The sequence below is a fragment of the Aethina tumida genome, chromosome 1 (genome assembly GCF_024364675.1).
Source record: "Aethina tumida isolate Nest 87 chromosome 1, icAetTumi1.1, whole genome shotgun sequence".
In the NCBI taxonomy this organism is placed as follows: domain Eukaryota; kingdom Metazoa; phylum Arthropoda; class Insecta; order Coleoptera; family Nitidulidae; genus Aethina; species Aethina tumida.
In genome coordinates this window covers 57,050,162-57,075,142 of record NC_065435.1, presented here as the reverse complement: position 1 = coordinate 57,075,142, position 24,981 = coordinate 57,050,162, and the positions used below count along the sequence as shown (strand labels likewise).

The following is a 24,981-nucleotide window of genomic DNA, read 5'->3' as shown; positions in this document are numbered from 1 at the left end:
TTGAGACATTAAATGCAAATTGAATAAATACTATATAACAGACTCGAAACATACTCAATTAATATACCGGAAAAATATTTTTAGTTCAGTTCAAATCATCCATCGTTTTCTAAGGTAATAATTTATTAAAAACACCATGCTGTGATGTTTATTTAAGTTGGAAACTATCTCGCTTTTAAACTATGCTATAAAAATTGTTTTTTTATTCTTCAAGAGAGGTAAAAAGACCCAATTGAACAAAATTCATGTTAATAAATCCGCAATAGGAGTGAAAATCTCATTCTTATACTCTTGTTTATACCAAGGATTTTTTTATAAACAAGAGTTTTCCATAAAGTCAACTGTAAAGGAAACTTATTTAGAAGATTATGTTCCGTTCATCTGAATTACCAGGTGAATGCGAATTTATTGCATTCAGAAATTGTATTGTCATTACTGCAGCAAAATCTTCAAAGGAAAGAAAGTCTTTCTAGAGTCATTTTATGATACTAATCAACTGAGATATTAAGTATGAGCTGAGTAATATATATAACAGACTCACAATGTACCCAAATAATTAATATTAATGGCAAATAAATTGAAAATATTCTTATTGTTTAATTTATGAAATTCCTATTATCCACTTCAAAAAACACATGGTTTTCTAAGGTAGTTATGTATTAAAAGCAATATACTGTGTTGCCTGTTTAAATTGGTAGCGCTTTCGATTCTAAATCTGTACCATAAACATGGTTTTCGATATTGTTCAAAAGGAGTAAATTCCAAATATTTACAAAATGCAGATTAACAAAGGAATGGAATTGCGTACAGGTGAATACGCAGTCAATTACATCCAGGAATAATGTATTATCAAATTACAATTAATCTTCAAAGGAAAGTCTTCCTAGAGCCATTTATTTTATAACACTAATCAACTGTAACATTAAATACGAACTGAATATTGTGTATAACGGACTTGAAACATGAACATAAGCAAAAATAATTAAAATTACTGGCAAACAATTTAAAATATTGTTAAAATTGTTATAATCTAAGCAATTTAAATTATCCACACAAAAATTGTTTTCTATATTTTTCTAAAGGGATGCTAATGCCAAATTTAACAAAATCTATATTAGCAAATCCATAATAAAATTAAAAATCTTATTCTTCATGTGCATTTATTTCTTCTGAGACAACCATGAAGTAAAATATCAAGAATATATGAAAGTATCAGACCCCGACTGTGATACCACTTTTATAGTTATAGTTATAGTATAGTGTATAGTTATACACTTTTAAAGACACTTTAACAATTCCTATTAGTATTTTATAAGAAAAATTTGGTTCATCTTGAGTTGAGTTTTGAAACTTATCGGTGTATTAAAATTGATTATCATTTTCAATTATAATTCTAGATCGACGCTGTGAAAGAAAGAAGTGAATGTCCAAGAATGAATGAAGAGTGGGTGGTGCAGGAATATCTGCAACTATATTTACCACATTATTATTACTAACACAATTTTACAGCTAAAGTAATCCCTCATGTTATTAACAATAAAGTAACATAGAATATTTTAAAAAGGGTTTAAGGTTTAATTACATTTGCTACTAAATAAAGATTTCCAGTGTTAATAATACATAATTATAATGAACCCTAAAAAAATTAAGCATTAACATGAAATTTTATCAAGTTTATTTAACTCAAGTGGTCGTTCCGTTAGTGTTAATGTACTGTTAGATAGGATTGCTAAGCATCCTGATTGCAATTCTGTCTAGAAATTGCTGCTATGTCTCACATACAATCTGATGAACGTGATTAATAACAGAAGAACCAGGTCTCTTTATCTACTATCTATATGCAGAAATTTGTCATTAAAATAATACTTAGTTTGGTACCAACATTATTCTTTGTTAAAAGTAGTAAAAATGTCGTTAATTAATATATAACAGCTGCTGTGACGTAAAAAACACACCATGACGCAACTTTTAAATAAAACTTTTGTGAAGCATCTTGGCTTTTGCACTTTTTTATACGTCAACCTATTTTTATAAATGACAATCTGGTAATTTTACATTAAGGCAAGGCTCATTACTAATTAAAATTAAAGTAATTTGAAAATAGTTTAGGTATAGGATAAAATAATACACAATAAATACGAAAAATGGCACATAGTATATTATGTACGTATTGTATATTACATATAGTTTGATAATCATTTTATTTTTAAGTTTCATAGTCTAGCTGTATAACCTAACTTATCTCTCATCACGCAATATTTTATTCATATATACTTTTTATATACTTAAAAACACATCCGCTTTAAACGTTTATACAGGTTAGGGTAAGCTTTACAAATTGTCTAATCACTTAATGATACCAACGGGACCTGCTTAAAAGTCAACGACTCTTCATTTACTACAAAAATATATAATATAAAATGTTTAAACACTTTTACAGAATTCGTAGAAAACAGCCGGTGACTTTTAAAGATTGGCGCCCGCGGAAATTATATTTGCACCAATACTGGAAAATTCTCAATGGAGGAAATGGCTGCCAGATAGTTTTTCAAATATAAATTTAGTGCCAAAAACAATCAGTGCTACATTTTCTCTGCTGCCAATCATCAAAAAGGCTGCCACTGGAATCCAAAATCTAACACTGGTATTTAAAATTATTTAAAAAGTTAAAAAATATATTATGCAGTTAAAATTATTGCAAGTAAAAAAAACTTATAAAACTGATAAATTTCAGGATACAACAAGATAATACTTAACTATTTCAACTGTGTCATACCTTATTTGAATAAATAGAAGTACCACTGACTGCAAAACAACATATATAAGACTTTAAAATAATAAATTAACCGTTTGTTCTTACAATATACATTATTATTGGATTTTTTCTGTATTTCTCGGTGAAGATTGCACAATTTCTATCTACATTCTTTAATATAATGAATGTTGTTGGTTGTATGACGCTGGTGTTGCAGTATATTGAAAGAACAAATCATCCCACTGATAAAACCCAGTCATAATTTTCTCCAATGTCGTTCAAGCAGTTTATTCAAATAAAATACATATTGATTTATTATTTGTACATTTTGGCCAATTGAAATAATTAAAAATATGCTTAACAATCAAAACAAATATAAATATAAATTCACTAAAAAACTAAAATAATAAACAGTGTGAAATGTTACATGTTTATCTTGAAAAATCTACCTAAAATGTTATACTAAACAATATAAACTTAAAATTAAAATTGAACGTATTTAATTTGATCATACTCAAAATGGGTAAATCAAAATATTGTTCGCGGTTTGTAAAAAAATAAATAATTTACATTCATTAAGTAAAGAGCTCTCATTGGCAATTTCATCTGGAAAGACCTATGGCTTTTGCGTGACATTAGAACAAAAGTAGTGATGACGAGGTGTTAAAAATTATGTGCGCAAGTAGACAGATAGGTCGCTTATAAACTGATTAGATGTGTTTAACGTAATGTAAATTATTCGATGCATTTTTGCTACTGTTGCATGACACAACAACGTTTTATATGTACAATATACTCTCATAGAATTGAAAAAATTTTATTTACAAAATTCACACTCGCCCTATAAAAAAATTCATTGTCTTCGATGAACCAGATTTTTTTTTTAAATAAGTGTCACTATCGATTTTTTGCTCAGTACATATGTGTTAAGAGACGAAAAGGCAGCACATTTCAAACGGAAAGCAATTTATCAAATCCTGTGGTACTTTTTCTCGATAAGGCCAAAAATTCAATCCACAATTTAATTTAAAGCAAACGTCACTGGTGTATGTAATATGTAGAAAGAATATCAAAGGACTGTGAATGTAAATCTTAATCTGTTTCAAACGAGCTGCAACAAATTAAATCCTAATCAGTTTATAAACAAAACGATAAATCTACACTGGGTAGCTTCGAGTGTTGCTGATGATTTCTCCTTGTTCATCTGTTATATGCAGCTTGAGAGACTTGAATAACACAATGTGTACATACATATCACATGATTGTACATGTAGAGAACATGTTCGTATCTTATTCCAATGGCACAATTTAAGTAGTTGTTCATAAGGGGCATAGAAGAGAAAAATGCTACAACTATAAAAATATGTCACATTTATAGAATGGCATAAAGGAGATCAATAATGCGTGCGCACAGGTTCACTAGTCTGTTGTGTTTATAAATAATTTGTGGCGGAAAATATCACAATAATTTACGATTACTAAGTACGTAACGAGTTATAAATCCAGTTTAAGTAGAGCCGTTAACAAACTAGTGGACGTGACGCAATATTACAATTAAACTTAATACAAAAAATATAGAGAGTATTGTTCGTGAATTTGGCACACAAATCTTGATTAACAAAAACGTATCTCAAACTGCATATGAACAAGCTAGTAAGACTGTCTGGACTATCCACTTGTGCACATATTTTTTAATACTTCGTCGCTTTTGTTTTAATGCCACGCAACATCAAAAAGCCATAAGTTTTTCCAAAAGAAATTGCCAACGAGACAACATGCATATATTTCTTTACTTAATGAATGTAAATTATTTTACAGGGCCTAGCACTAGCACTGCTATTGGGGCGGCAGACCCGGATTGTGGGGCAGGTTGGTCGGAGGCGCTCCCTGAAACAATAAGTGAAGGCACACGTATAAATCTTTGTTAAAATGCAACGGTTAATTAATTATAAATATTTAACACCAATATTAAATATCAATATCGGTGAACATTCACTTAATAGACAAACAACCAATATACTTACAGGTATTGATGTGGCGTAGTGTTGCGCGGGGAGCATGTGATGTGGTCCTGGTCCTAATTTGGGTCCATCTTCAGCCTTCTCTTCTTCCCGCCGCTTCAGGCAGGCCGCTTTTGGATTCAAATTTCGTTCTGCAACAACACATCACAATGAAAATTCCATAAAATTGCTGAAATATTCGGCGACCTACCTCTGACTTGCTGCTCCAGTGTCATGATCACCTCGACGGCCATATTCAGTATGCCCAGTTTCGTCTGAGGTTTGTCGGTTTTTAAATGCGTCATGCACATCCTGCCCAATTCTTTTAACGCTTCATTTATATCCCGGATACGTATTCTAAAAAACAAGTCACATTTTAAAAATTATACAAATTAACATGTAACTTTTAAAAAGCTCTAATTACTCTATTTTTGTACAGCAATATACTATCACAACGTTTTCCAAGATTGTGTTAACAACGAGATAAAACACAACATGCTGAAATATTTACATTTGTTTCACACTTCTACGACACTACCCTTCCCAGTTAAAACACATCATCTGCAAATGGGAAGTTACGCAAGTGCAAGCAATTACATACTATATTGTAAAAAAGTAATGTATAATTCAGTCAGTTTATGAGTCGCAGCAAAAAAGTACCATAAACATTACTTACTATCGTGTACAGTACGATTGTATGCACCACGTTCGTACTTTCTCCACTACGACTCAAGAACAGTGAAGCAATTTGTACCTTAATCAATAAAAAACTAACGTAATTACTCGAAACTATATACGAGATATCAATTTGCAACGAAAAATTCAGGGAAATACGCTCGAGGAACACAATCTCGGAGACGTGGAATCAAATTTTAATTTTTTGGGAAATTGATTAAGAAACACATATGAATATAAGGCCGCGCGTGTGGCAAATGAGTCAATGGAAATCCCACCTTTCTCTCGCATTATTGGCCTGCCGCCTTTCTTTCTCCCTTTGCGCTTTGATATCGGGATCTAATTCGCCATCTTCCGTTTCTTCCGCACTGGAACAACTAACTTATGTTTAAAATCTGGCATTAACTAAGCTAGGAGAGAGACGAGAAACAGTAAGCCGTCTGAAGTGAAATTGTCCCCAAAAAAATAAATAAATAACAGAGATTCTCCGTTGATAGAACATACAGAAATTGAACGCACGCCTCACACTCAGGTGATGAGCATGCGCCTGATAGTGCACCGTAAAAGGCGCGATTGGTGGAAATAATGTTATGAATAACAAAGGCCCATATTCTAAATGTGTTTCTGTAAAAAATTTCATTATACAGTGACAACTAGTATTAATAATTACAACAAATTACTACAACATGCTGGCCAAATTCTTAACGACAAAAGTTACGCTACGCGACAACGCTTCACGTAACATTTGTAATCTGAATATGGGCCTCTTCAATTAGATTCGTAGGCGGTTTTGTAAAGGGGGATGAAGAAGGTAAAGGAACTGCGTCGGACGCAGCAGAAGGAATACAGACAATTGTCAAAGTAAAATCATAAGTGTGGAGAAATTGTCGAAAACAACAACAAAATTTAAGACGGGTTGGTGTTCTAGGAAGTGGATAGTTTTCAGCCTTGTGGATATTGTTAGTGCACTTGTTTTCTCTACAAACCTTTCTCGGACATTGTTGGCCTGTCTACGCTCTCTTTCGCGTACGGCCTTGTTGTTTGGGTCATCAATTTCATCTTCATCGGCATTACTTAAACAACGGAGAAGGTACAGAAAATGCAGAAAACACATGTGAATGTGCCTCATCTCAACTATTAATTTTCTTTATTAACGCACAAAGTGTAATAAGAAACAATTGTTTGAGATTTAGCGCAACGAAAATTATCGATATTGGCCACAACATCCTACATTTACACACGAGCTGTATAAATGTAAAATTTTGTGTCCCTCATGATGGTATCTCATTTTGACATGTAAAAATTTAGAAACTTACTATTTCCTCGATCGCTTCGACATTTTTGGAGGTCCGCTGGTTGAATTTGGTTGCACTATTTCTGAGCTCGATGGTTTCGTATCACTATCTGGGGGTTCCTTCCGCTTTTCTAAAAAAGTATTATCTTCTGAATAGAAGAAAACGAAGAAACCACATTTTTTATTAAACACAATTTAATTACCCAAGCGTTACCCAAACGCATTACCCATCTTTTAAATATGTAAAGTAAACCATCAACTCACTTGTGTTATATGTGGGCCTTTCGACTTTGACTGGATCTCCGAGATGTGGGTCCGTCGTTGGCGGGGCCGCCGAGTAACCGAGCTGCGTCATCTGGTGCTGCTGCGGCAAATTGTTGGGAAGCTGCCCTAATATTAACTGTTGCTCCGCGTGATTTCGCAAAACGTTTATTGCGTCGTCCAGTCTTTCCTCCATGCGAGTGCCCTGCAAATTACCACCACAAAACTATTTGTAGCGTTTGTAACTCATTTTTAGAAGTTGGTATTATTTTGTTGTTGGTAAAATCTTTAGATAATAAACAAGTGGATGATATCAAATGCACGAATTGAGTTGCCAAACACACACATTTCTTCGCTTCAAAATTATTTAAGAACCAACTTTTTAATGGTGATTTTAAAACTTGTCTTCAAAGATGACATTCATCCCAATTCCAATTACAGATGGAAAAAGAAATCATTTGAATACTAAGTGTCAATTAGTAGATTCGAAATTGGTGTTACTTGTATATTAGCAACAACACTGCTTTCTGTTCCACCTGAATGTCAGATCCTGGTAATTTAATAAAACTTAATTATATTGAAAAATTTTATTAGATGTGGTTTTTTATCCTTAACAGCTCTTATAATTGAATTGGAAAGAAGTGCCTGACAGGCATACCATTAATAATAAAATTATACAATACAACTTATTTGGTATATAAAGTAGAATAATTAAATATTTTGAGTAATTTGTTAATATATATGTTTATTAAATGTTGACTAATAGTTAGCAATAGTAACAAATGACCTTATTATATATATTCTTATACTTGTTCTAAAACTATAAGTTCAAAATTGTGAAACGTTATGGTTGGTTGGTTTCTAGTGATGTTATAAAAATTTGTTGCCTAGATTTTATGTAAGTTTAAGGTAGTAAACTAATTAACATATGCACTTATAATAAATTGAAACAGTTCTGAAGGCGATTCAAGGCGATAGGAAAGACATGTGTTGGAATCAATCGAAATATCAATTAAATTTTGGTCAGCAACAAAACCCAGTTATTTATCATCAAAGATAAACACACACACTTATCAGACAAACTCACAGTGCACAAACATTCGCAAATGCAAGCAACAAAACACGCAAAGGCGACAACAATTCCAGAAACAAAAGCGACTAAAACAAGGTGAAAAGGCTACTTACATTGACTTCAGCGTGGTCCCTTAAAAAGCCTATAGCATCGTCTAAATGTTGCGCTTCAGGTGCTGGGGCCTTCACACGAAAACAAAAGAAAACATGCAAACACAAACTAATAAAAAAAACGAAAATTAACTACTAAACAATTCGGCAATCGATAAGAACGGTCCGACCGTTGCAATTGCCACTTCCAATTTAAATCAAATGATTATTTACAAAATCGCAAAACCGTACCCACAAATAAAACAAAACGGAACGAAACCCGATCCGTCGCAAAAGTTAGCAACAATTAAGGTGGCCGTTGTGTTTATTTGTGAATGCAATGCAGCATAAAACTGAAAGGTAGTAGAAAAAATCGCACAAACACTCCAAACCGACAAAAAAAAGACTTTTCAGGTAAAAATTATGTACAAAAACTTCAGATCTGGTCCGTGACACGTACCATGTGTAATCCCTGAGGTGCATTATTTACATTGACCGCCTGCGTGTACTGGGGCGGTGAGTGCGGGTTGTTGTGTTGTGTGTTCAGCCAGCCGGAGGGCGCCAGTGGCGGTGGCGAACTGACCGGGGGCGTACTGGGCGCTGAGCTGTAGGAGCTCGCGCTTGGCGGGTAAATCTGCAGAAAAATCAATCAATCAATCATAAAATCTCTCTACTTTGATGTGCAAAATATTAGGTGTCGAAAGAGGTCATTTATACTTCTTGATTTATATAAAAAAAATGTTTTAAATTATTTTTAGCATACTGTATTAAATTGTATATACATGCAAATTTGCTTTGCGAGACCAAAAATCAGTTTAAAGTAATAGACAAGAGAAGATGCTGTGATTTAAGTTGAACGATTTAGGGTTTTCTCCGTTTAAAAGTGGTCATAAATGCATTGAAGATGAACAATAAACATCAAGGTTATCATGAAAACAGTAACACCTAAGGAAATAAACATCTTGTGCAACATGTATGTAAATAGATCAGTAATTAGACTACGATGAATCATTAGAAAAAGACTTCATGCAATAAATTTTATCAAAAAGTTGGACAAATGGATTCATAAATTAAATGAGAATAACAAAATTAAACGTATGGCTGTAGCCAATTCTCTCCTTGGACACAATAGAAATGAACTTTTAATTGGTTGTATTGTTACATGGAACGAAAAAAGGGATGGTTACGACAATTTTCGCTGATGTGGACAATGAGTTGAAGTTAGGAGCTTGGTTAACCCAATAAAGATGTTGATGATAGTATGGTGAAGTACTCCTAGTAAATTGAAAATGTTCATGAAAAACTTACTCAAAAACAATCTTCTTTAGTCAATAGAGAATCAGTTTTACTTTTTTCTGAGAATATGTCGCAAGAGATTTAAAGGAGGATTGGTAATATTAAATAGGAAGTTCTACCATACATTAGTCTAGACGTTTCTCTTATTTATTATTATTGACTTTTTTTAAAAATCCAATTTTGTACGTAAAATTTTGACTAATATTAATCTTTTCTTCAGATTCAAGAAAGAATTTCCTATTCGTGCTATTAACTTGCTTGTAGAACTTTGGCAAATTATGAATTTTAATGGTGACCTTTCCAGTATCTAATATTAAAAAAACAAAACGAATGATAATTCGTCAAGTTATAAACTTTAGTTTCTCCTGGAAAAAACAACTTACCCCAAGGGCTTTGTTGACAACTCCGTTGTCGGTGTGATTGGGGGCGCCGAAGCCCTGTGGTGTCGGACCAGCAGGCGCTGGAGCTCCATTCGGTCGCAGAGACGACATAGGCGGCAGAGCGCCCGCCTCCGCCTCCTGTATCAGTCCATACGACTCGTACTGGTTGTACGCGTTGCCGTAGGCCGGTGGCCAGTCGCCTACTGTGTTTGGGGTGCCGTCAGCGCCTAGGTAGTATCCTGTGGAGGCGGCCGCCGCCGCTCCCGCACCACCCGGCGACGTGTAGCGTGGTGAGTCGTGGCCGAATTCGTCGGAGCCATACTAAAGAAAAAAATCACAGTTAGTTAAACGCCAAATCAAATTCACTTCGTATTTAGAGGATCGTTGTGAGAATCGCTAAACGGTTTCGTGTCGGCTGTACAAAAAGAGCAAATCTGTGCGTTATAAATTATGGGAGCGTAGCGAAACGTTTAAACGAATGTTCGATAGTATCGACATGCATTTTTAAACGTTTTAATGACGGAGGTTGACCAGCTTGCCGTCCCCACTAATATTGCGTTATCGATTTTTAATTCGCCACTAAACATTATTTTAGATCTTTAATATTTAAAATGCGCACAAATTACAAATGTCACGTCAGTGGTGGATGAATAACTTATGATCAATTAAATATCGACATCTTGCCATGGCGACAATTGCCGATTTAAATTTCCATAATACATGCAAGGCTGCATCTAATATTTGAGACAAACCAAAAAATGATTCCTTTCAGGGCTTTCTTGTAAAGTGATGGTTACAAGAAAACATTTTGTACGTATATAAACCGAATATTTCAATAAAATCAAGCAGTACCCTCAATTTCCATGGACTTTTTATGTGCTAAGATACTTTGTCAGAACATATAAATATATTTTGTCTGTTAAGACAAGCACATAAGAACGTTCATTTATTTGCTATCTGTTGATTTTTTAGGATCATAGTTATTTATTAATAAGACTGATTATTAGTTGTAGAAAAAAAGATAATAATAAATGAGAAAATTCTTGAATACATAAAAACTGATAATTATAATTATTTTTCTTATTAAAGTAGACTGACACCGCCTGTAACTACATCATTAATTATAAGTAATCCCAACGCTAAAAAAACTTACGAATTTATGATGTTCCGTTTCATAAAATGTATCAATTACCAGGAAACATTGTATACTTTTTATTGAGAATTTGCAATCAGACACCGACGAATCCGTGAACCCGATCCAAAAATAGGAACTTTTAGTTAAAAAAAAAATCGGGTCGGTCAAGTATCATGTATCTTCTGGTTAAGCATTCCAATTGTGGATTACGTGGAATTTGAAGGAAATCATGCCATATTATTCATTAGCACGCATTCAGGAAGTCATCGTTTAAATTCAAAGGATCGGTTATGTTAGTTTTAAAAAAAATCAAATAATCTATTGTCGCGTAAAACAAGCGTACTTGTTTTCTCATTAAATAAATGTAATTTATCTATTTATAGCTCTGAATAAGTTGGGCATTAACCCGTGGAAGTAACACTTTAAATTATGGACATGCGGGTTTTTAAGTCAACAATTAGTTTTGATAAGGTCTCTGTGAAACAATCTAAATAAGCCACATTATTAATTTGATTAAGTGGCAACAAAAAAAAAAAAAAATTAAAATTAATGCTTCTAGTAATGTAACATTGTTTTAAAACGACTATTTATTCTATTCAGCAATAAATTAGAAATTTGTTATCGATTATACAAATGCAAGAATCGAAATAAGAAAGTACGCAATTCTGTGTTGTTAAGAAGTAACATAATTACGGTAAATTAAATATTGATGTATTTTAATAATTCACGAGACACAATCGAAGAGATTGATGTGGTTGTTTGTAGGTATAATAAAATTGCATGATTTATTTAAATTTTTATATTACTTTGCTATTTTTTAGTTCTCTGGTTTATGAGGGGTTTTGGGATAATCAAATAATCAAATTAAAACACATTTATTGTTACAAAAATATAAAATTAGAAAATTAATGAGGTTCTCTTGTCATTTTTTTGTTGGTTTTGATTGGAATGATGAGACGATTTTACTAATAATATTTAAAGAAATATAGAATATTTTTTAATTATTCTTCCCTCATGATTATTCCTTGATAGTTATCAATTATTATTTGAAACTTTTAGAATATAAAATTAGAAAATATATATATATATATATATATATATATATATATACATACAATAAAACTGAGTTTACTTTAATTTGTACTGCGTATCACCATAATTTCGCTATGCAAGTGAGGTTCTTTTGTCATTTTTTTGTTTTAATCAGAAGGATGAGACAATTTTTAACAGTATTTGATAGATATATTGAATTTTTTATAGCTCGGATATAAATTGAACACTTATAAAATTAGAAAATAAATGAATATAGGTGGTATATAATAAAACTGCATCAAACTCATCAATTTATTTAAATTTTTATATTGTTTATCACCATAATTTACCTCGATGTGCAAGTGATGTTTATTTGTCATGTTTTTTGGATATTATCCGAAGAATGAGATGATTTTACTAAAAATATTTTTAGAAAATGAAAAAAATATATATATAAAAAAAAATGTTAAAAAATCTATATGATCTATATTGAGTATAACGATAATTTACTTCGACATACAAGTGGTGTCTTTTGTCACTTAATTGCTGTTGATCCGAAGGGTGAAAGGACTATTTTACTAATAATCATGCCATGACATTAAAAAACATATGCGAAATATGTTATGCGGACTGTTTCTTTAGCAAAATTAGTTTAAACACACGAAATATGCAAGAAGTATTATAATTATATACAATTTTAAATACAAAATTAACAACTGTTCATGTGTCCTTCATTTTTTTACCCGTGAATAGTGCTCGAGACACAAATATACACATGTGATTTACGGTAGAGTTCGTGATTTAGGCCCAACATATGGTTAATACATTTAGTACTAACGAAATTAAATGCGGGACAGAGATGAAGTGCAGCACATGAACGCAAAATATATTTGACCAATTCATTTCCAAAACTGCTCTCGACTTACAATCCAAAATCGGTAAGTTAAACATAACAACACAAACATTCCCCATTCCTTCCGTTTGTTTACAATCGTTTCAAGAGACACAAGAAAATATTTAACGAAGCAGCTCCTTCGGCTTTAATAAATCAAGTCCGATGCCGTGTGTGCGTACGCACAACACGCCTTCCCATATCAATGGTAAAATTTACGACCGATACGTGAGTTATACACTTTAGATGGTTTATCGTGTCAATGTATGAAAACGCCGCGGAATTTTAAAGGCCGTATTATTCGGCGATACATATCGACGAACGGCGATCGTTGCACGCGACCGACCCCCGTCCCGGAATCCAAATCATTACGTTTTACCTCTCCAATCAAAAAAATTCGTTTCAATTAAACCATTACCGGGTGAAATCCACCGGAAGCGAAAGATTTTTATGAAAACGTATTAACCGACGTGTCCCGTTAGTCGGTACCACTCAAAAATCTGTTGCACGCGGTTTCTTCACGGCATGGGTACCTCTAAAACACGTCGGCGACACCCACTCCAAAATGTGCACCGCACGTTCGTTTCATTATATGCTTATTAAAATCTCCGATTCGATTCCGGTCAACGTTTCACGAGGTACGCGAAGTTAATGAGAGAAAAAACGCTTCGCAATCAAGATCGAACAGCTTGAAAACGTCGCTCCCGATTTTTTTATTCCGATCGCCGAGAATTATATGGCCGTTTCGATGTCGTAAAGAACCGAGCCAAGTGAAAGATGTGGGTTTTCGGTGTCGCCAGCCTTTTATTTCTGACCGGCTGATTAACATGGTTAATTAAATTTTCTATTTATTCTACTGAACGAAATTTCGAAGGATACGATTAACCGTTAGCCGGCTGGAAATTAGATAAATGTTGATATATCGGAATTCAATTCTAAATTGCAGGCATAGATTCATCTATTATACATAGGTGCTTGAACAGCTATTTATGAGTCATAATAAAAAACAGATTGATTGATTTACATGCAAATCATTTCCAAGTTCACTATTAGGTGTTACACATATAAACTGATAATATTTATATAAATAAAAAACATCTTCGCTGATAATTATGAATTGATGATTATACCTTCATAATTTCTCTAAAGAAATCTTCAGAGACAGCAGTTAAAAATTACAAAATTTGTTTCAAATTACAAAAATAAAAAATTAGCAATTCTAAAAAATAATCGAATTATAAACATTTAAATATTCGAAGAACATCCTCATATCCTAAATTCCTTTGATAAATTGTGTCAAAATTAAATTTATTCAATATACTAATTTCATTCCAAAATTCAGTAAAAATATATAGTAGTTGTTATTGTTATAGCATAAAATATACAGTATCTGACAAAATTAGACCGACTTTCATTTTGTTTAAATACCAAACAATATTGACTTACGAAACTGATTGCTGTTCTATTAAATAATAAAATACACATATATAAATTATGTTATTTAACGATGAAATAAAACCATAAAATTAACAATTTTTATAGTGACAAAAATAGAGCAACTCTATTAAAAAAATTAAAAATAAATAATAAGTAAATCCTACGTAAATGACCTAATATTTTATATTTCGTCCAGTATCTGTCATTGGCTATAACATCTTCACACCTTTATGGCATAGACGAGATTACATTATTTGCTCGTCTAGATTGTTTCAAACATTTTTGGTTTGTTGAAACAAATTTGTGATGCAATTTGCTTTAATCTTCTTATCAACAATCTCTCACAAGTTTTCTATCGGATTAAGATCGGGAAATTGAACTGGTCACATTAAGACATTGATTTTCTGTTGAACAAACCGTTCTTTAACATGCTGAAATATAAATTTTAACATTTCCCCTTCACAATAGGGTAGCATGACATCTTATAGTATGTTACGATACGATATACCGTAAGCGATTGATTCGTCCGAAAATAGTAGTTTTTTCAAATCTCTATTCTTTTTTGAAAGACGGAGTTTTCCTGGCAGCCCTGCCTCCACTAACCAACGCTGAATTGTTCTGGAACTAAGTGATTTACCTCCTAATTCTCTTAAAATTTGAGTTGGATCTGGAGGTTTTTCTGTTTCGTCCAACTCGTCTTCGTTTCTCCCCACTCCCATGAACTAGATACCTTTTAATTGTTTTTGATACTGGTTTGTTTGAAACTGTTCCCTTATCTTTCTGAATTATAGGTCACAATAATTTTATTTTTTAAATCCGTCGACAGATGTTGACCACGAGGCATTGTTCTTAATAAAAATAGATCTCCTACCAAACCGGAAAAATGTGATGAACTAAGAGAAATAAAGTATCGGGCATAAATAAATGTTTTATAATTTAGTTTTTTAAACAATTCCGATAGTATTAAAAATATTGCTGTACTAGTTGAATTGGATGCCAGTACCTATAATGTTTGTTTTTTATGTTATTTTTGAGTCTACTATGCAACTGGTCAATCTAATTTTATTCTTTAAAAAGTTGCTTACTTTTTTATTTTTCAATGGACAAAATTATAGCAACTTTATGGTCATTCATTGCTCTCTGTGAGCTTAAATAAATTATTTACTAGTGGAGTTTTGCTTATTATAATTATTTTAGTCTTTGGTCCAACTGACCAAGTGGTTGCTATGAAACAATTTGTCAGAGCTCGAAAAACTTGAAAGAAAATCGAATACTGGATAATTTGAATTAAAAAAAAAAATTAATACAATCTTACCGTGAACTGAAATTAAAGCCAACCTAGAGGAAAGGGGACACGCTGAAGTTAGTTCAAAGACTATGAGAAGTTGGTTAATGGGAAGAGAAAAATCCCGGTTTCTATTAAAAATGTGAAAGTCCCATTTTGACTTGCTTAGAATCACATTTATTGGACCAAAAAACATTGGGAAGGAGTGACTCTAAATTTAATTTATGATTCTGTATATATTAAACATTTTAAAAAGTTGCTATAATAATGACCACTAATGTATATAGAATTATAAAGAGGGAGGGAAATGCCGTAAATTCCACTGATACACATTTTTAAAATTAAATTTGTTCAACAAATTTTCTCCTAAAGTTTAGTTTGTTTTTATTAACTCTAAAAATATAAATAAAAGTTTTAAATATACAAATATTAACTGTATGAAAACCCACAATCTTTAATTAATAGTCATGTAGTAATTTTTCTACGAGCTTAGATCCATAATTTCCCCGTAGTAAATCAACCAGTCCATAACATTTACCAGTTTCGGAGTTAAACCACTTGTTGCCGATGAAGCACCATTTAGATTAAACTTTATACTCACAATAATCCTTGACTACCATTTACGACGTATTAAAGAACATCCAAAGCGTTTACTCACCTGAAACAAACAAACAAACAAAATTAATCCGAATGAACAACAACTGCAGGTCGGAGGCGAAATTTCCAGCGTCAAAATATTTCTGGTTAAAATGCAGGTCACAAAAATTATTATTTCAAATTTATATCCAGTCAGTCGCAAAGTTTATAAATAAAGTACATGTTAGAATCTCGGACAGATGTTGCTTTATACAAGAATGTAAATAATCTCAAATCAAAACAAATCGCTACTTGTGATCATCGTTCCAACGACGAGGGGAATGTTTAAATCGCTTCGGTCAACTATAAAAGATCATCGCGTTCAATGGACAAAATAATTATTTGTTCAATAATTGGCTCTATTTGATTGACAATCCCAGTAATTGTTGGTGGAACTCTCGATTCATAGCTACCGATGGTTAAATTTACAAATTCGTTTTTCGTAAGAATTTAATGGTGATGACGGAGTTGGCGACGAAAATTCACTAGTTCTGGTCGCCTATAATTTGTGCCGAGCTTTAAAAGTAACTGTGTTTATTTTTACTGTATACGATTAACAATTTTCTTAATTGGTAATTATCTTGTTGTTTATAATGGCGTGTTAGTTTTAATAGATTTATAGTGACTGGGTGTTTATGTTATCGACGATGCGTGGAACAAGACCAGAGACAAAAACGCCGAGAATGGAACAAGAGGAATGAAAATGTTACTTTTATAATATATTATCTGTTTAGCATAATTACACGAATATGCGTAATCAATAATTAATTACGTATGGTAATTGACAATCTTAATATCGATTATGCTGTCTAAATGTTAAGACAATTGGCACGGGATTACCTCTCATTTTCAGACCATTGCTCTCACAGCTGTAACGGACTGATATTACTTATTTTCCTTGATTCTGTAACATTTGTTTTTGGAATTAACACACTTCTGTAATAGAATAATTTACAAATATAATTTAAAAATGTGGCGGAAAAATATCCCTTTAATTTTGATGTCTTTAAAAACAAATTTACTTCACATATTTTGACTGGTTTCAAAAATTATATAATTATGATTAATTTACCTTTTTAAATGCGAGATACAGCATATCGAGAAAGTTCAGTCAAGTTTTTTCTTAGTGACTGATTATAATAAATTATAATTTAGAACTATCAATCAAAAAAATTAAGACATATTTCAATTATAATCTATCTATGCATTTATCCTTCTTAATATGATTTCAATAATATAAGAAAAATAATGGTTCTAAATTCAAAATTGATAACTTCATTTTCATAATTCTTTCAGTTCATATATTGTCGTTGTTGATTTTTTATAATAGTTTTTTTATTAACGAGACTGATTATAATTTATAATTAAGGGAATTTAAGACTTTTTCAATTATTTTTTATGTTATACCCTCTACTTTAACTTTGAAAGATTTCATCAAAGTAAAAAAAAATAGTTTTAAATATGTCAAAAATTGATAAGTTCATTTTCTTAATTCTTTTAGTTGATATATTATTTTTGTAGATTTTTTCGAATAAACTGATTATAATTTATAATTAAAAGAATTTAACATCTATTTCAATTATTTTTTATGTCCTCTCCAGATTGAGAATAGTGTATAATCTAGTTTAACTTAAATATCTGATTTTTTAGAACTCAACTCAAAGTTATTAATAACAAAAATCTTGTTTCTCAGAGTTCTGGTTTCTAATTCACCTGAATGTCTAGCAGCATATTGCTTTCAGGTGTTAATAACCTAACGGCTAATAATTATAAACAATAAAAATCTGAATATGCAACATGTTTTCCCATAGACAGTTACGCTTCCCAGTGTAAAGTTGTTTCAGTTTCAGCCCTCCCTAATGAAACTGAAATCAATTAACTAATAGATTTTCTTCGACTTCCTGTCTGGTGCAACGATGCAACACGGACGGACGTAGATTTACGGGTGCCAATAAACACGTCGCTTGTGGACCGCATAAAACCGTACGTAACGTTCAAATATGACGGTACGTTATAAATAAATACAAGCGACAATCTATATAAATTACCCATTAATGAAAACGCATTGGACAATTTATGTCGTGCAATTTATCCGGGCCCCGGTTCGTATGCTTTACGACGAGTGGCGCAATGGCGAAACTGAAATATGTGTGTGTGTGTGTGTATACGTAAGAAAAAAAACTTCTCTCGCGGCCATCGGACGATTGCAACATTCAGCACACTCGATTGGGAATCTATTTACATATTAAATTACTTTTTTCGCCCGATATTCGCAATTGTTTAAGTGCCGGACCATTTACGGGCGACAGCCCATTTCTTTCCATTAACTCTTCACGTAACTGGAGCAAAAACTGACGAGATCGTGAGTCATTTCCGACAGGCTAGAAAAAATATCGTATATTCATAGGCGACCGGAGGCGAGATTTAAAAAGGAACGAATTTTTCGAGTGAATCATTACTAATCACGGCGTTAAAAACGTGGAAAAACAGAACCAATTACGTGATTAACTTAATTAAAAACACCGACGTTAACAATGAACCGAAGTCTACTTAAACAAATAAATAAAAAACAGTTGTTCTGTTTTGTTTTTGATTTTGTTTTGTTGTTGCAGCTTTGTAATCCCTCATTGTTAAGTAGACAATAAGCTTGTCATTAATATTGGCTAATTATGTGCCGGATTGGACCGAAACACAGTTATTTCGTTCGATATATGCATGCCACAAGGAACGACTCTAGTTTCACTTTAGATAAATTTAATTTCCCATTAAAACCATCGTTTTCTCACGGCAATAAATTTCAATTCTACGGCCCCAATTGGGATAATGTTAACGGCACGGTCATTAGAAATAAAATTGCTAGAATCGTATTAACATTGATTAGATTTTATTGTGGATTACGGTGTTTGTGGAAAGAACAGAAGACATTTAAATTCATTTATTTTTAGCCTTTTTTTTTTGCTGTGCAAGTAATTTAAATTTCTCAAAATCCTTTATACGGTTTAATCCAATTATCTAACATATAAAAGGAATAAATAAAATGAAGTGACACGTATTTTAGGGACGAGGAATGCACAAAAAAAAACTCACAATTCGACGATAGTAATAGGAGTATAAATTATGTATGGCGGCTACAGATCGCACAAATGAATGCCGACCGACTTTTCCGTATTAATGGAATTTAGATTGAAAAATTAAAAGCCATAGAGAGAAATGTTACGAAAATATCGACGTAACGTGGGATCGATTGAAAAAATGCACGAACATCGGATTTTAAGTGGCCAACCAATTGAGTGAATTATTGGCGAACGCGGAACACGGATCAATAAACAAGATCAATCAGCCGAATGAACCGGAATCAACACGTTATGTTGGTTGAAGTGTCGGTTAGTTTCGTAAAAGTGTGGAATGAAAGAATAACAATTAACTCTCAATTACCAGTCGTTATTCTTAGACCTGGCATTTTAATTGTTCGATTGCTATAACTGTTTGTTTATTACTTTGTACAAATTTTGGGAGATGAACTGTTGTTGACTTTTTTATAGAACAGTTATTAATAATAATTCGTTATGTTAGTTTGAACCAGAATTTGTTCAAAGCTATCGTGATATTTAGTATTAATCATTATATCAAGATGAATCAAGAATTTTTATATTCTGTCAAAATTGATCTAAATCTTTTCCAGGAATATCTGTTGTTGACATTTTTGAATCAGTTACTTAATTTATTATGTTAGTTTGAACCAGAATTTATTGAACATTATCATCATAATTAGTGTTAATAATTATATCAAGTCAAGAATTTTTGTATTCAGTCAAAATTTATCTAAATATCTTGCAGGAATTTATTGTTGACTTTTTTAGAAAAGTTACTAATAATAATTTATTATGTTAGTTTGAAAACAGAATGTCGTGATATTTAGTTTTAATAATTTATCAAAATGGATCAAGAATTTTTGTACTTAATCAATATCTTTTGACAGTCCTCTAGGAATATCTGTTAACATTTTTTATAATTGTTATTATCTTAGTTTGAACCATAATTTACTAAAAATTATCGTCATATTTGGTTTCAATAATTATATCAAGATGGATCAATAATTTTTGTAGTTAATTGAAATTCATTTAACAAACCTCTAGGAACAGCTGTTATTGCTTTTTTTACAATAGTTATTATGTTAATTTGAATCAAAATTTATTAAAAATTATCGAGATATTTGGTATTAATAATTATGTTAAGATGGATCAAGACTTTTTGTATTCTGTTAAAATTGGTCTAAAAATTCTCCAAGAATATCCGTTGGTAATTTTTTTAAAACAGTTATTATATATAAGTAACAATTTATTATATTAGTTTGAACCAGAATTTGATGGTAATTATCGTGATCTTATATTTAATTCACAAAATATTAATATTATTTTTTTTTAAATATTAAAACGATAAATTTAATTAATTGTTTCAACGTATAATAAAGAAAAAGGTGTAGGATTATTTAATTTAATGATATTGTAATTTTGCAACAACCTTAAACAGAAGCTCTGAACTTTTCCTAACCTTCTGTTTTTAATACCTCATAATTTCAAAAATACGACTTGAATAAACGTTTAAAAAAAATCTAAGGAACACTTGACTATCGGTACAGGAGGAACAAAAGAAATTGTCCTTGGACAAAATCGAATCTCCTCGCAAATTGATAATTAGAAAGTACCTACCACAACCCAGACTCGAGTTCGACGATAAAAATTACAGACGCCAAAATACACGGTGAGTGTATTCTCGAGTTAATGAGCCATTTAAACGATTGTACAACTCGCTAATCCCCGTTAGGCAAAATTGATTACGGCAACAATGGACCGAACAGTTTTGCTCGCAGTTGGCGAGCCGGCAAGATTCTACGGCTTGAAATAATAAAAAAAATGTTACATTTAAAGCCGTAGAAAATCCAAACAGTGAGCAGAACCAATGGGCACCGGTACCCGGTAATTGTTTGCCTATTTGATTGCTAAATAATTCATTATTGTTTTAATGGTTGTCGATTATCCTTTGGTGACCCACAATTCGTGTGAGTCTCCACAGAAATAGTTTACTTCGAAAAAAACGACAGAAATCCCAATTACAAGAAGGAAACGCACTTTTATTGTTCTATCGGAGGACCGTTCCGTTATTTTGTATCGGAAAGAGAGAGAATTTATTGTCCCCGGGGGTGGTTAAGTTGAGCATTCAGCATATTTCGACAATATATCGGTCCTCCGGCCACTTTTACGACACGATTTTTGTCATATCATCATTTATGTCTTCATCCTATTTGATACGGTCCTCCGGTTCGACGCAGCTTCCCGCTGAGTTACTTTCAATATCGGTCCTTTTATATAATATAAAAAAAAAATCGAACATTAAAACTTGCTTGGGATTATTTCGCCGAGTGTTAATATTAACGGTGGCGCAGATTTATCGTTTTATCATTATCGAATCGAAGTTATACATGTTCCCAGTGCCAAGAACAAAGCGCTTAGCCTCCGATATGATCATAAATCACTCGGTAACTGTATCTCGTCAAGTTTTAACTGTACAATCGTCTTAAATGCAAAGATTGAAAATAATAAAGTAATTGACAGCGGCCCAGGTTGAATGACACAATTGATTGGAAAGAAATAATATACATACGTATAAATAAAATTAATACGAGATTATTAAAATATGTGTCTGTTTAAAGGATGACCGTTCACGATTGTTACAGTAATTGGCAGTCACTTTTATCTTCCACGTTATGTAGCTTCTTTCTTTCGGCCACGAGGTCTCTCAATTGAAATATAAATTAAAGTGTGTTGGACCAAACAACAGTAACCGATACACATATCAATTTGTGTACGTGCTGATGATGGATATGTTAATGTAACTAATATAAACAGTTTTATTAAGATTTCAATAACATATGTATAATTAACAATGTTAACAACAGAGTGGAACAAGCCAAATTGAATAAATTAATTGTCTTATTTATAAAAATTCCGACACTTCAAATTACGAAATGACATCCTGCAACGAAAAAATTTTATCGCTACGTTGAACTCCCTTCGAGTGGTTGTTGCAAGCCCCCATTTTTTACTGGATAGTAAGTAGGGGCTTGTGATTCACCATTTATAAGGTCTCTTCATTCCCTCTTCAATAAAATTATGATGATTTCAAATTTATTGCAAAAATTAACATTTAAAAACAATAAAATCATAAACAAAATCGTTCAACACAACACACTAAAAACATCGATTAGTTATTAGTTATTGATTTTGTCTTATTCTAAATGTTAATTTTTGCATTAAATTTAAAAACAATAATTATGGTCTTGTTTTATTTTTTGTAATAAATTTAAAACCAATAAATATAATTTAAACTTGTTTTTAATGCTAATTTTTGCAAATAAATTTGAAATATATAACACTTTTAAGCACAACGGAGACGTTTAACATGATTCATTACAAGCATCTACTTCCCATTTAAAAATTTGCGGGTTAAAGGTCAGTCGAAGAAGATTCGAAGTACTTTTAAATTCAATTTTTTTAATGGGGCTTGTGATAGATACACTTTTTTTATTAATATGCTTACCTATTAAAATATTAATTTCTTCTACTTGACTGTTCCACACTGCATATCAATTTGTAAATGTGCTGGTGATGAATACGTTAAGGCAACGCCAGTTATGACCACAATCAGTTTTATAAATATTTTAATAACATATGCATAATTAATACAGTTAACAGGAGATATATATGTTAATTAATTAATGAATTATAACATAAACAGTAAAAAACTTAATTAAAGTACAATTTCTCATTTTGAAACTTTTTAATGGCCAAACTGACAGTGTCAGTGTAGACTCGATTTTTCATCGGCTTCGATCCGGTTCTATTGACAAAAAGTTAACTGTCATTCGGAAACCGGATACTCAGACACACACACGGCCACACATTTGTGCACTCATGCACGGAACAATTAGTGGTCGTTTTTCAATAATTACGTAAAGAAATTTTTAGAGCTGTTGTGCCGCCGGACACGACTAGGTTGAAATATTGGTTTTGAAACGTGCGACAAAAAAGAATAAAATAAAAGAAAAAAAGAATTAATGGGCGCCCGTGTCCTAAATATTGCAATATTAATATAATTAAATGCCATATAAGTTCACTTACGCAGCGCGTTTTATGCACACTTCTCAGAATTTATTATTATCGTTAAAGATATGGTGTTCCAAGAAGGAAAGTTCGAATCGAGTTTAATTGAAGGACTGCTCCTCGATAACAAGAGACGAGCAACGAAAGTTTTTCTTTATTTCAGCATTCGCAAGCTTCAATATTCGGATTTTAAATGTAATTATTGTTTTTGTCTCTTTTTTTATTGAAGGGATCCAATTAAAATATTTAAAAGTCAAATTCAAAAACTTTTTCTTTCATAATTCTCAAACATTGTCGTAATTATTAATTTTAAATTATATAATAATAATATAGTGATATAACATTTAAAAATATTTTGAAATTTAAAACATATTAATTTAATATTAATTAATTATAAATAATAATTAAATTAATAAATTCAATTATTTTACTTATAACTGTCAGAAAAAAATAATCCTTTTCAATATATTTTATATATTTATCATGTCCAAACAAATAATCTTTGAGTAACACAAAATGACAAGAATAAATAGTCAGATTTTTTAGTTTTTAATTGGCAAAAATTTTCAAATTTTGTTAAATTCCAAAAATTGAACGTGAAACTGTTATATTATTCACATGTTTTAATTCAAAAAGCAAATTATTTTTAAACAATTTATTCTAATTGTAACATAATGATATATTTAAAAATTTTTGAAAATTGGTGATTTTCTTTTAAAATTTGAAAAATAAACTATATGTCCCTGGAAATAATTGTTTTCACTAACATTTAAATTTCTGATATTTAAAAACATATATAATCTAATAAAAATATACATTTTCTAACGTTCAAAAAAATAATTTTTAAGTAATGTTCAAAATGACATGAATAAATATTTGGATTTTTTAGTTTTTAATTGACAAAGTAATCAAATTTTCTGCCTTAAATTCTATAAATACAAAGTGAAACTGAAAAATATACATATATATTTGAGCATTTGGCGAATTTCTTCTAAAATTTGAGGTGTAAACTGTTTTAATTAACTTTTTTCTTTCCATATTTGATGCATATATTTCTTAAATTAATTTACTATGTCTCTAAGAAATATTTTTTTTTCAATACAGTCCTTTATATTTCTCACTTTCCCACAAGAATTTATAATCTGATAAAAGTTTTGTTTTGACGCTCAAAATATTTTCAGTATTTCATTAAATGATATGAGCAGATATTTGAAAATAATAAACTTCTATATTATATTCTGCTTAAACTTTTGTTAAGTACCACACTATGTGCGACTGTTGTCCTAAGCCGCAAATTTACAGATCCGCCCGAATGGCACGGAACCTAATTAAAAAGGACCAACGTCGTGCCGTTGCGGGTAAATAAAATCTAGCCATAACACGTTCATCATTCGTATAACGTTTTCCGAGATGCTGCGTGAATATCGCCGCCGCAGATCTTGTTTTTCGCCCCGCTATTCTTGTCCCGTTCGCGTAGGCCGTGCCCTCGTGTGATATAAATAAATCTCAATAAAAATGATTGACATTAAATGAAACAGAAATACGTTTTCTCTGTGTTATGAACGGCAAGTCCGAGACCAGC

General features: G+C 31.5%; 1 protein-coding gene across 10 annotated transcripts in view; it reads right to left on the bottom strand.

Annotated features, from left to right (window-relative positions):
• Positions 1-2,136: 2,136 nt before the first annotated feature.
• LOC109597457 (protein daughterless) overlaps positions 2,137-24,981 on the bottom strand; it is a 78,759-nt gene continuing 55,914 nt past the window's right edge. For 2 of the 10 annotated variants that reach the window (XM_049968407.1, XM_049968448.1), the window contains 10 exons: positions 9,826-10,143; positions 8,607-8,780; positions 8,171-8,239; positions 6,989-7,211; positions 6,747-6,855; positions 6,417-6,503; positions 5,709-5,807; positions 4,967-5,112; positions 4,780-4,907; positions 2,137-4,648 (listed from right to left, as the gene is read on the bottom strand). In XM_049968407.1, coding sequence (XP_049824364.1) covers positions 4,592-4,648; positions 4,780-4,907; positions 4,967-5,112; positions 5,709-5,807; positions 6,417-6,503; positions 6,747-6,855; positions 6,989-7,211; positions 8,171-8,239; positions 8,607-8,780; positions 9,826-10,143 — 1,410 coding nt within the window. In that variant the 3' untranslated portion in view covers positions 2,137-4,591. The remainder of the gene's footprint in view (positions 4,649-4,779; positions 4,908-4,966; positions 5,113-5,708; positions 5,808-6,416; positions 6,504-6,746; positions 6,856-6,988; positions 7,212-8,170; positions 8,240-8,606; positions 8,781-9,825; positions 10,144-24,981) is intronic. The other 8 variants (XM_049968409.1, XM_049968413.1, XM_049968419.1 and 5 more) reach the window with 8 other exon arrangements.